The sequence below is a fragment of the Ostrinia nubilalis genome, chromosome 13 (genome assembly GCF_963855985.1).
Source record: "Ostrinia nubilalis chromosome 13, ilOstNubi1.1, whole genome shotgun sequence".
Classification (NCBI taxonomy): domain Eukaryota; kingdom Metazoa; phylum Arthropoda; class Insecta; order Lepidoptera; family Crambidae; genus Ostrinia; species Ostrinia nubilalis.
This window is the reverse complement of record NC_087100.1, coordinates 5,028,528-5,041,247: the sequence shown is the minus strand read 5'-3', so window position 1 is coordinate 5,041,247 and position 12,720 is coordinate 5,028,528. Positions and strand designations below refer to the sequence as shown.

At 34.2% G+C, this 12,720-nt stretch overlaps 1 protein-coding gene across 2 annotated transcripts in view; it reads right to left on the bottom strand.

Moving 5' to 3' along the window:
• LOC135077442 (uncharacterized) overlaps nt 1-12,720 on the bottom strand; it is a 245,714-nt gene that overhangs the window by 89,256 nt on the left and 143,738 nt on the right. For both annotated transcript variants that reach the window (XM_063971983.1, XM_063971982.1), the window contains one exon: nt 1,561-1,670. In XM_063971983.1, coding sequence (XP_063828053.1) covers nt 1,561-1,629 — 69 coding nt within the window. In that variant the 5' untranslated portion in view covers nt 1,630-1,670. The remainder of the gene's footprint in view (nt 1-1,560; nt 1,671-12,720) is intronic.

The window sequence follows — 12,720 nt, the reverse complement described above, 5'->3', positions numbered from 1 at the left end:
CTTTAGAGATAATTATTTCTGTTAAAGGTTAATGGTACTTCATACCTAAAGGAAGTAGAGGAAAGTATATTTAGCCAAAAACGCTTTTAATGAAGTCCGGCGCCAAACACCTGCTAATTGAGCCTGCTGACTCTACAGCTATTGTGTAAAACCCACGTAATGTTAAAATATTGGGGTTATAGAACCATCGATGCTATTAATTAACTAGTAAACAAAGAATGAATGCCCGAGTTACATGGCTCAGATCATTAACGGTATTGGGGATATCGTTACCACAGACGGTGTTTATTCGTTAATGTAGAGCGCAAGTAATAAAATAAAATATTGATTGTGACAAATAAAGAATTTGTATTTTTTTTTAATTGTTGCTCTATAAATGAATATTACGCCTTTGTCTGAGTAGTATAGTGTCGAAGTAAAGTCATGTCGATATTCAGTAGTGTCGGAGTAACGTAGTGTCGGAGTAACGTAATGTCGAAGTAACGTTTGTCGGAGTTTATTTAGGTAGCCTCTTTATCTATATCACGGGACTATTCCCACCTCTCGTTCCCACCACTGCAACTCCTGTGTAGCCAGGATCTACAGCTTGACCGCCACAAAAACCCAACTCTTTATCTATATGTTTGAAGTGATTCTACCCGCAGACGCAATAGTGGGACAGTTGTTAAAGATATTTTAGCTTTTTTTTTTTTTTATGTGATAGGAGGTTTTAGCTTTTTACTTATTACTCAAAATACTCAACCATAAAGAAACGTAGACGGACGAAAGTGAAAATTAATTATTAAAATTCAGCCTTCGAAGACTTAATCTTTAATTAAAATGTAAGGGCAAAGTTTTTAAGTATTTTAATACGCAATTTGCTTTTTTTAAGGAATTAAAAAAGCATTTCCAAACCAAACAACTCGAGGTTTCCTCCCAAATTAGGGGAGTCCCAAATATGATCGTAGCTCAGCAGTTATTATCCCTAAATTTCCCTGGAGATTGTATTAATTGGCCCCTAAATTGTTATTCATGTACTCAAAGGTTCATTTAGATCGTTATCTCCTTTAGACACGAAGCCAAAAATCCTAATTTACAGGTGTTTATTGGTAATCCTCCATGAATGAATTAGCGCCAACACTTATAGAGTTTTTTGATTGATGACGAACAAACATGCGAAGGGAATAAAAAAGGATCGTAAAAAAAATTGTTGGGAGAAAATTACTCGTGCCTATTTAAATTGCTTTGAAAGTAATCTGAGATTATCATGTAATCGTGGCAATTGAAATTAGATTTTTTCTCACGATTTACCTTTATATTACAGAATTTCCAAGTAATACTTTAGATTCGTAAGGTATTGAATAGAGTATTTTTGCCTTTTTCATTCTTTTCAGGAATATTTTGTAGCAATTTAAAAATAATTATCTCACAAACTTCTTAAAAAACAGATTTTCAGCTGGCATCTAATAAATTAAAAATAATATTCAAGCCTAAATTCTTCAAAAAAAAAGTTATTTTTTTACTCTATTATTTGAAAGTCCTGAAAAACGCCATCTATCCTAAAACAATGTAACCACTTACCCGCTGCGAGGCATAGCACGAGGGGTCTATGGCCCCAGGGCGGTACATCGCCGCGCTGACTGCTGCCATCTGTCGGCTACCTCAGTTTGCCCTTCCACCGCGACATCGCTCTGGGGACAAACAAAAGAACCAATTAGCAGGGTGGAAAAGCATGTGCTTGTTGGAAAAGTTTAAGCTTAGTTTTGGCGGGAGAGCGAAACGTCATGATTGCCACTTGTTTTTTTTTTTTCAGGATTCCTGACCATGGAGTTTTCGTGCATGTGCAAAATGAAACAAAATAGTTCAAATTCAGTCCGCATTAGGTCTCAGCTCAGTAAAGTTTCAAGGAAATTAGGTTTTCAGGCGGACTGTGACCTGAAAAGGCTTTTTTCCGATTTAATAATTGCATTTTTGCGCTATTTATGATACTGAAAAGAAAAGCATTTTCTCGTTTTGAAGTATTATCTCTATTTATTTCAACAACAGCTTCAAAACCATATTCAGTCAACAAAACAAAAGTGAATATGCACGGAAATCCATTTTCCAAATGCGTTCTGTGACAGTTCGCACCACAGGACCCATTCGTTGATCAAATCAGAGATTTATGTGCGCAGTTTTAAATTCTTGACACATTGAAAAGTATAGTCATACAGCATACTGGCTGGCTGGAAGAATCCACAACGCTTTTAAAATAAAAATAAATAACATTCTGTTTTTGAAAACTTCCAAAAATTTTCTGTCTTGTTTTTTTTTTCAATGGTATTATCGTTAGTTGTCACTGGCCAGGAACTCTTCTAAAGGATATTCATGTGCATAAAATGCAGACAATTCATAACAAGGAAAAGTTATGTCTAATTTCCGAGGAAGTTATGGACAGGGTCAGTGTTAAGGACAACAGCAAATTAGCTGAAGAAATAATGTTACTAGGCTGTAATCAGACAAGTAAGCTCTTTATAATCTTGATATTTCTAAATAATACCTAAGTATTTATGTTAACTTAATCATGAATGTTTTTCAGTAAAGTCTCTACCTATTCGGTAACTTCGCATTCACAGAGATTTTTAATTTAAAATAGGTAGCAAAATCAAGTCAAAAATAATTATCACATTTTCTACAATTCTTTTAATTTTGCCTCTAGTAATTAAAATAGGTTCGTGATCTTACAGAGGAGACCAAATTATTGTCTATGGCACCAAAGAAGCGTAAGGTTTCATTAAAATATGATAATCTGGTTAAAATTTGCGTAGAAGATAACTAGTCAAACAAAATATAGAGCTGCTATTCAAACTGTTCTAAACAATGTTTTTGTGGTATTTACACAAAATGCAATTTTAAATAACAATGAAGAATGTAGGTGCTAATTTAATAATCATTCAAGCCTCTATGTCTCAGATCTTATCTGCCAAAGCTTATGCAATCCAGGCACAAACCAATTTGTTCCACCATAGTCGCTTGCTAGACGGATACATAAAAACAATACTTAAGTTGTTGACTTCGTTTCAGTGTTCCGCATAGTGTGATGCACCTGCTGTTCTGTGGTTGCATCAATGTACTTGCTTAGTTACTTAGAAAGGATTCATAAGTCTAGCTATGAACTAAGACTAAAAGATTTTTAAATGTGTAAGTGTATGTATGTAGGTTTTAAATTTTGCAGCCAAGGATATGGTTTAAATCCAATTTACTTAGGCATATTGAGTTAAAGGTCAGTAGTCACACGCAAAAATATTTTCATCCCTTTAAAACATAAATACTCACTACTACAAGATTGTCAACGTCAAGTGATAATAAAACACTTATTAGTACCTACTGTGACCTTTAGGACATCACTTAAATAATCACCCACGTAATGAAATCTACTTAAATTCAAACAAAATAAAGTCGTTCTAAGAGACTGCATACTGATGCCCATTTTCACCATCAACCCCTAATTTTTAAGAGACCCCTATGAAAACAAAATTACTGTTATATGTTACCATAGGGGTCAGTTAAAAATTAGGGTTTGATGGTGAAAACGCACATGAAACTTTTCATAGAGCCACATTAAAAGTAACGACTCTCAATGTACAGAAACAGCTGACTATCTTCATACGTCAAAGGTAACCTACAGAACCCAAACCACCAGCTCAACCTTCCACTTGCCCTGTTTTTTTAACCCGACCGCAGCCCACGGCCATTATTGTGCAATGCGCGGGCGCATCCGTATGACGACGTCAGTGCACTCGGGGTCAGCGACCCGGCTTCCTAGCGACAGTTCCCACACAGGTCGTATGATGCTCACCGAGTAAGCGTTTGTACGATGAAATTGTAGCGTAATGAAGGTAGACTAACTATTTGCTACTGGTGAAATAGAGCAGATCGTGACTCTGCTGTGGAGACTAAATAATCTGATGATGATGTTGGCAGACCATTTTTTGCCCATTTTCCAACGGGGACTTTTGTTTCACAAGGCTCAGCTGTTCATATATTGTGTGCCTTTAGCATCGATACCAGAGGTGGAATTGTGTAAAGCAATCTTAATAATTTGACAATCGTACGTTATGAACTGTCAAATGATAACGATTGCTTTACACAATTCCACCTCAGGTTTGATTCTTGGATAAGTTAAAGCCAGTACATGAAGTCCATTACTACGATAAAAGAAAAATATTCCAAAATTCCGCTACAAGTAAGAAATAATAGAAAGAAACAGCTTTAGGAGAACCGGGCTTATAACTAAATCATCCTTGCAGTTTAACGGGACTATTCCCACCTCTCATTCCTACCACTGCAGCTCCTGTGTAGCCAGGATCTACAGCTTGACCGCTCCTGTGAAGATCTACAGGGTGGAAACGATAAGTGATCTCACTCGATTATTTCTAAACTATACAAGATATCAATAAACTAGTTACTGAACCTGAAAGTGCTTTATGAGCTCTATCAAACGGTATTAATAATAGGTTACAGAATAAACTGGATCTATCCAAAAAGTCAATGTTTCCAGCTTCCATACATTTGGTAAAGTCACATTATTTTAAAAACTATACATGATATCGTAAAACTGATTACTGATTCTAAAAGTGCTTCACAAGCTCTATCCAATGTTATCAATAATAGGTTACAGAATAAACTGGATCTATTCAAAAATTCAATATTTCCTTCTTCCATACATTTAGTACTACCACAGTCATGACACTCATCTCTTGACAATATTATAGCAAGTAAAGCCTAAAACCAATGTTTTCCTTTAATAATTTGAAATAAGAATACAATTTAAGAGTTTATTTTAAATTTTTTAAGAAATATTTAAAAAAAATACACTTCTAATATTGTGTGGCTGGCATACATTTAGTATGGAAGCTGGAAACATTGAATTTTCAGATAAATCCAGTTTATTCTGTAACCTATTATTGGTACAGTCTGAAAGAGCTCATGAAGCACTTTCAGGATTAGTAACCAGTTTTTCAATAACGTTAAGTGATCTCACTCGATTATATCTAAACCAGAAATAATCGAGTGAGATCACTTAACGTTTCCACCCTGTATAGCAGATAGAAACAAAGAAAAACCCAACCAATGAAGTTCAAGTAGATTGAACAGTATCCTTATTATTATTATTCAAAATTGAATACTTCCAGAGTTAAGTGAGACATTAGCCCAGTATCTCTAACAGTAGATCTAATAAAGGTCTGTTAAGTTCCATTTAAAGTATAATCGATGTTGATCGATTCCTGATGGGAGCTTGAGTCGCTTCCTCGAGAGTTGATGGTATCAGCTGATGAATCAATCAACTTTGTCTTCCTATTTTCTCTGTTAATGTAACTAACCTTTCAGTTTAATCGCAGATTAGTTTTCTCTATTTGAACTCGCTATTAACACCTAGGAGAGTGAATAGGCACTTACAGGGCAGATATGTACCATCACTGCATCTCACTTAACACCAGGTGCGGTCAAATACCTGCCTTGTCTAGCATAAAAAGGGAATGTTTCTAAATTAAAGTTTGAAGACATGAGAAAACTTTGAGTAGAAGCGACGGCGCGTCAAGGTTCACCATCTTATGTAGTTTTTATAGAAGCGAATTAGCAACAAAATTGAATAATGTTCTGTATCTGGGTACCTTTTGTATCTTAATTTAAGTTTTATTATTAGTTAATGGCTCACATTTTCTCTGAAGATTTCGTGGAAATTCCGTTCCTGGAAATACTCGTAGACATTTGCAATGATAGCATCCAACTGGTGAATACTAACTTCCAAAGTCTTAATATCTAGAATTCTATTATGTACCTATTTTTTTGGCTCGTAAGTAAGTATTCATACATAATAGCAAAAAGGCTCTCCGTTTGCTAATTAATTAATGTGGTGTCTTAAATAAAACACTGATATATGTTCACTGTGTAAGCTAGTGCAAGCACTGACGTCCGTCCCGTGTGGCGGCCCGACTACGACTGACTCCCCACCGCGCCGTACTAGTCAGTGTTGCCATAGCGCACAATCTTTATTTGTGTAGTAGTACACCACATCTCTTCCTTATTTTATTTGATTCGAGACAAGCTACATTATAATTAATACTACTACTAAATTAAGGTACATTGGTTTGTAATAACTAGTAAGTAGGTACTTTCTATAAGCTTACAAATTATACACAAATATTTTGCTTATTCAATTTCCTGACACGTTACTCATCTTCCTTTCAATTAAATTGAAACAAGTCAAAAGGTCAAAATATTCAACCATCTTTGGACAATAGCCCATTAATGATCTGTAATACTTAATTAGTAAGTACTTTCTATGAGCTTACAAATTACACATAAATATTTTGCTTATTCAATTTCCTGACACGTTACACATCTTCCTTTCAATTAGATTGAAACAAATCAAAAGGTCAAATTAATATTCAACCATTTTTGGACAAAATAGCCAATTTATCAAATAAAATATTAGACTCAAACATCACAACACATTGTTATTTGACCTCAAATAAGTTAATAAATAGTAGGTGTGTCCACTTATTACATTACGAATTTCCCACAAGATAGGTAGGTATCTCAAATTAATATGTCAATTATTTTTCTTACAATTTTAATTTCCTTAGTGTAGGCGTAGGATGCGCGCCATGATAAACTTTTTATAAACTTTGAATGATAAGCCCATACGTCTGTTGTCTAAAATCATGGAAAGATTCCATCAGGGTGCGCATCCTAGCTCAGCTGATCTAGTTAAAATACAATAAAAATAAAGTTTCATCTACCACTGCTTCGGAACAGTAAGTGGGCCAGTGCTGAGAAGAAGCAGCGCAAGAAACTCAGTCACCTCTGTGGGCCGCTTTTAAAGGCTTTACTAGTATTTTATATATTCATCATTTACCTTTATACAGTTTGTGGCACAAAATATAGTGCGTTCACTACTCCCACAGGTTAATCTTATGTAATCTGAAATGTGTAGGCAGGCACATCACTCACACTTTTTCATAGACTTGTCTTTATTTTGCCATGAAATATGAACTGTGAAGCTACTGTCTCACTGACAGGCTTGCTGACAAGGCTTCAATATGTTGTTGAATTTCTCAATAAATGACACTTACGAGTGAATAACAACGCTGTTGAATAATTACACAATTATTTTCAACGTTCATTATTTGTATGCTACCGAGTTAATGAATTCCTATCGTTGTTATATGCATTTTTTTAGACATAATTATGATGTATGAGACTTGAAGTTATAAATGTCCATTCCTTTCGAAACTAAAATGATCTGTCACGCTGTATATTATATTGTATGTATATATTATGTAATATCATTTTGGTAGCGTTTGATTTTCCAAACGACCACCGGCACCGCGTGCCTTTCAATTTTCATCAAACATTATAGGTTTTATAACCATTTTGGTAGTGATTGGTTGCCCAAACCACCACCGGCACCGAGTGCGCTTCGATTTTCATCGAATCATCACTGGTTCTAGACCCATATTGTTTTCCCATTTAAGGCGTCACTGGACTATGTCAAACATATCAAAACCAAAAGCATCCAAATCGGTGCAGCCGTTCTCAAATTTTAGCAGGGAAAAATTAAATGAACAGCAATATTTTTTCCGTAATAATGTAATATTGTATTATTGGCATAGCAACATAATATTCACATAGGATAGGTATATATTTTTGTTTTATTAGGCTAAGTGTACGAATGTCTGTATAGTTTGTCTGTATATTATAATATGTCTAACGGTACCATCCGCGGTAGAACATTATTATTGAAACTGACTCAGATACTGGACACCCGTATTATCGTGACATTGGTTCTGCTAATAAAATATTTGATTAGATTTGACTTAATTTAATTTGCTGACAAGGCTGATCACATTTCTCAATTATATTGACTTCTTTATTCGTAAGAAGAAATAATATAGGTATATTTTGTTTGGCACATTAAACCAGCAAATTACAAATTTGGACAGCGTATAAATTAATTTGGTAGTTAATAATGCCAAAAAGGGCTTCCACTCAGCATAATGCCGCAGTGTGTAGCACTACAACGCTAGTTTTCAGTGGTTACTGAGCGAAGAGGTATGTACTATCGGGGACTCGGACGCCTTGACACCTTAAGGGCCTAAATTGTTTGCACACACACGCTCGATTAAGCTACGCCCCCATTCATTCATATTTCGGGTCTAAGCAGCGTCGGCGCACCACTGTAGATGTTTGCCCTAGCAAACCAAGCTCTATGTAAAGCGTTTAGGATTGAGTATTGCTTAGCTTACCCGCATCCGTAGCGCTCGTTTGGCAACGTCGCATTTTAGTAAATTTGAAACCCAATAAAGAATCGCTACAAAATATTATATGGGGCTTCGTGTAAAAATTGAACTAGCGATTGCCCGCTCGGGTCACAAAATTGCTATCGCACATTCCGAGGTAACTGTGCAATTTCCTGAGAAAAAAGTAGCCCTTTCTATTATTATTGTTGATATTAAGATTGTAAATCTTATGATATTAGTTTAGCTAGTTAAGGCGAGAAATGCAAAATCATACAGTCACTTTCGAATTTTACTTGTTTAATAGGTATTTAATTTATTCGGAACTTATAATTTATAAACTATATGTTATTGAATTAATTAGGAAATAGTTAAGGAATATTTGTGGCTTAAAAACAATTATTGTAAGATCTGGCTACATAATAACTTTCTTAAATCCTTGAATGTAAATAAAAACCTATAATAGGTTTCTATTTATTTTTAATACATTAGTAACTTTTGTTTTCCGTTTAAAAGAAACACTTATCTACGTTATTACAATTTAATACAAATATTGTAACTAGGTAGCAATGATCCAGGTAATTGGTTATTATAAATATTATAAAATGAAGTTAGTTTTATTTCAAATTAATTTTTTTATTGCACATTAAGTGTCTTTACACAAGGTTTTAAATCAATAAAAATTAAACTTCAAACTAAATAATACTTAAACAGTTAACAATGTATAGATAGATAAGTTTGTAATTAAATATAAGAATTAAGAATTATTTTGAGAAGCCATGGTTCAGTAATCGCGCGGAGGTCAATAAAAAGGCAATCAAACAGTCCAATTACTAGCACGGGTCAACACAAAACAAAATCAATCGGTTAGGGATCACAAAACTTCACAAAAAACAAAGGAGAGAATATGTCGACAGTTCGCCAAAGCAAAAAGCAGACAGACCTCGTATAAAAATACAATATTAAAAAAATACATATTATCTATATGTTTGTAACCAAATTCTATTATTAAAATTCTAAAGCTGAGTTGCACCATCTTACTTTAACTTTGACAAACGTCAAAAATCTGTTAAACTCCATACAAAAAGCACCGGTTACCGTTATAGCTACGGTCAAAGTTAGGTGGTGCAACTCAGCCTAAAACTAAGAAAGATTGAAGAAATAGAAACATTTCGTTTTAAACATTAACCGTATGACAATAAAGTGCACAATGGTATTTCGTATTGCAACCTAAGCCCTGATTGTCTCTTATTGGTCGTAGTAAAAATATAGTAAAATGCGTAACCAATTAGAGACGGGGTGAGCACGTGACCGGAGCGATGCGCTTACGCTAAAATTTCTACAAAGTGGTCAGGCGGAAGAGTCCCCGATAGTACCTATCTCAAAACATTCATTTTCATCAAGGTTGATTCAGTAGTGTAGTTATTAGTCAAAATAACTGTAAAATATTGTCTATCTAAGTTAACGATTTCCTTTCCAATCGCTATAATATATATTATACAAACATTTCACCATTAATTTCCACCCCTTTTTTATTCCCACATATATCACGTCCTTCCACGACTAGCAATTTTGATTTACAACGTTGATTATTTATTAGCACCGGTCGATAATTAATCATTTTGTGCATGCTAGTGATTATCGCACCCCTGCTACTAAGTGGTTATCAGTTGTATTTTTCAATATACAAAACGAACATCAGTGCCAAGGAACAACTGCCATTTTTCGATAATAGTTATTGTGATGAAAATCGCTTGTTTATAATCGTTCCACATGATGGCTAATATATAATATCGGCTTTATCCCTGGCTATACAAATGACTATTACAATCTTGCCTTTTATACGTCTTTGTACCTTTGATAATGTACCCTTGGTGACTGATTGGTGATAACCATTGAGGTAATTTATACAAATTATAGAACACTACACTACTTAGGTAGGTATGATCCATACAATATCAGCGATTTAGTTGCTTGCCAGCTTTAGACGTGTTATTAAAGTTACAACACTTTTCTTTCTTTCTTGAAATAATGTGAAATGTATTTGTGCTGTGACTGTGACAAAATGCTGTGATGTGAAGATGTTGCATACATAAACTCAAGGAATACGGCAAAATGCCAAGGAATAACTTCCCATCGGATAAATAAGATCCCTGGATGGTGATCAAACTTGGAGTGAAAATGTGGTTGTGTTCTCTAGTCGATGGACCACATGATGTCGTGCCCTGCGTGCCCAATCAACTGCACGCGGGAAGATTTAATGTATGCTATTGACAACACTACTCTTGAAGCGGAGTTTTGGGTTGACACTGTATAGCTTTGTTGTGGACACAACAAGAAGAATAATAATTTGATGTCTTAAAATTCAATGCAATCACCATATTTGTCAGACGCTATAATATCTACATCTGACCAACGATACAGCGCTGTGTCAACTGCATAAACAATTTGGTTTGACTTTTCAAAATGGAGTAGGTACGACTTAAATTGTGTACCGTCCTCTAGTTCACATTTGACACAGTAAACAGGTGTACCGATTAGGTTCTTTTTAGTGGGACCTAAGTAGGTAAACGACATTTTTATTTTTTTTTTGGTTTGTCTGACAATACTGATTCTTAGTTGTTTTCAGAATCAAGCACATATTGGTTGCAATGTCGAGAAATTGATGATTATGGGCACGCTGTACTTGTATATCACCTTTATGAGTGCCGTATGCACGATTCACTGGCTCACCGTCACACTGCTGACGTCTACCATATTACTTCTAACGTGACAGAGATCAGTTGACAACCTATTACTTGTGCGCGTGATACAGTACTGTAGGTACCTTGTGAATATTTTCGATGGAAGTCACGTCCATTTTTTTTTTTTATAATAGATATTCTAGGCTACGTCAAATTTAATGGTTACCACATCTCTTCATCAATCATAAATCATCACATCACAATTCCAAAAAGAAAACCGAGACCAACACAAACAGCCGTTTGTACTGTGTGAGATATTGTTTTACTTTTTTTTTTTTGACGGTTCATAGCTTGTCTCTGGCAATTCACAACTTGCCTCGTTTTTTTTTTTTTTTTTTTTTTGATACAATACTTCTATTTTTTTTTGACGGGAAATCCTCTTAATATCATGAAAGTTTAAAATATTATCTTGTCTCGGGTCATGTCAGTTCGTTGGAGTAGGTACTTTGTAATAAATTATGATTTTTTTTTTGTCTACTAACCTTAAATAGATATAAGTAGGTACTTACTAATATTAGATGTTTGTACAGATTTAGTTTTAAGACCTTTTAAACGCTTAGTGTGCAATTAATTAAATGAATATGTAATTTAAATTGACAATGTGAGCGCTTAGGATTTATCTGTAAGCTCACTTGCATTTAAAGTAAATAAATAAATCTATATACTTTACTATAATAAATGTATCATTTTCAGACACCATAATAAACCTATATTATGGTGCAATTATTACATGAAACTCAAACACACAACGATACCAGGTGGACTTTAAGACCGCTTATGAATTTCACAACTTTCATTGTTGAATATTTTCTACGTGACAATAAATTATTATTTGTCTCGTGTCGTTGTATGGAACTCTTTAATAACAGACTGATACTTTGTAACAAAACTCTTTAATAACACACTGATACTTGATTTAATAACACACTGATACTTGAATATAAATGAAGTTTGTTTATTATTCCATATTAGCAATTCACTACTTGCTTTGTTTATTATTCCATATTAGCAATTCACGACTTGCTTTGTTTATTATTCCATATTAGCAATTCACGACTTGCTTTGTTTATTATTCCATATTAGCAATTCACGACTTGCTTTGTTTATTATTCCATATTAGCAATTCACGACTTGCTTTGTTTATTATTCCATATTAGCAATTCACGACTTGCTTTGTTTATTATTCCATATTAGCAATTCACTACTTGCTTCGTTTATTATTAGCAATTCACTACTTGCTTTGTTTATTATTAGCAATTCACTACTTGCTTTGTTTATTATTTATGATTATATTATACCCAATCAGATTATCATAATTTATTGACAATACACTATCTTGTCTCGTTTTATAGGTAGCATTGATGCAAACAGGAGGTAACCTACTCATATTACGTATATTTCATTGTAGTGAAACAATTTAATTCGTTCAGGAATACGATCATTGTATTAATATAAATTATTTAGTTCGATAAGAAATGATGATCAAAACGAGTCTCAGTGGCATTGCAAATTACAGTTTAAATAGGTACCCTTCAACTGGTGGGCAGACATAATATCGTCTGCGTCAAAAGTCGATAACTGGCGGGCTCAATAATGATCATGATTTACTTTTGGTAAGTAACGAGTTTGCTAATCAACATAACATCTGTGACTCATGCGTACGCGCAACAAAATCAAAATCAATATTACTATCGGTTTGTAGGTTTGGTATTGTT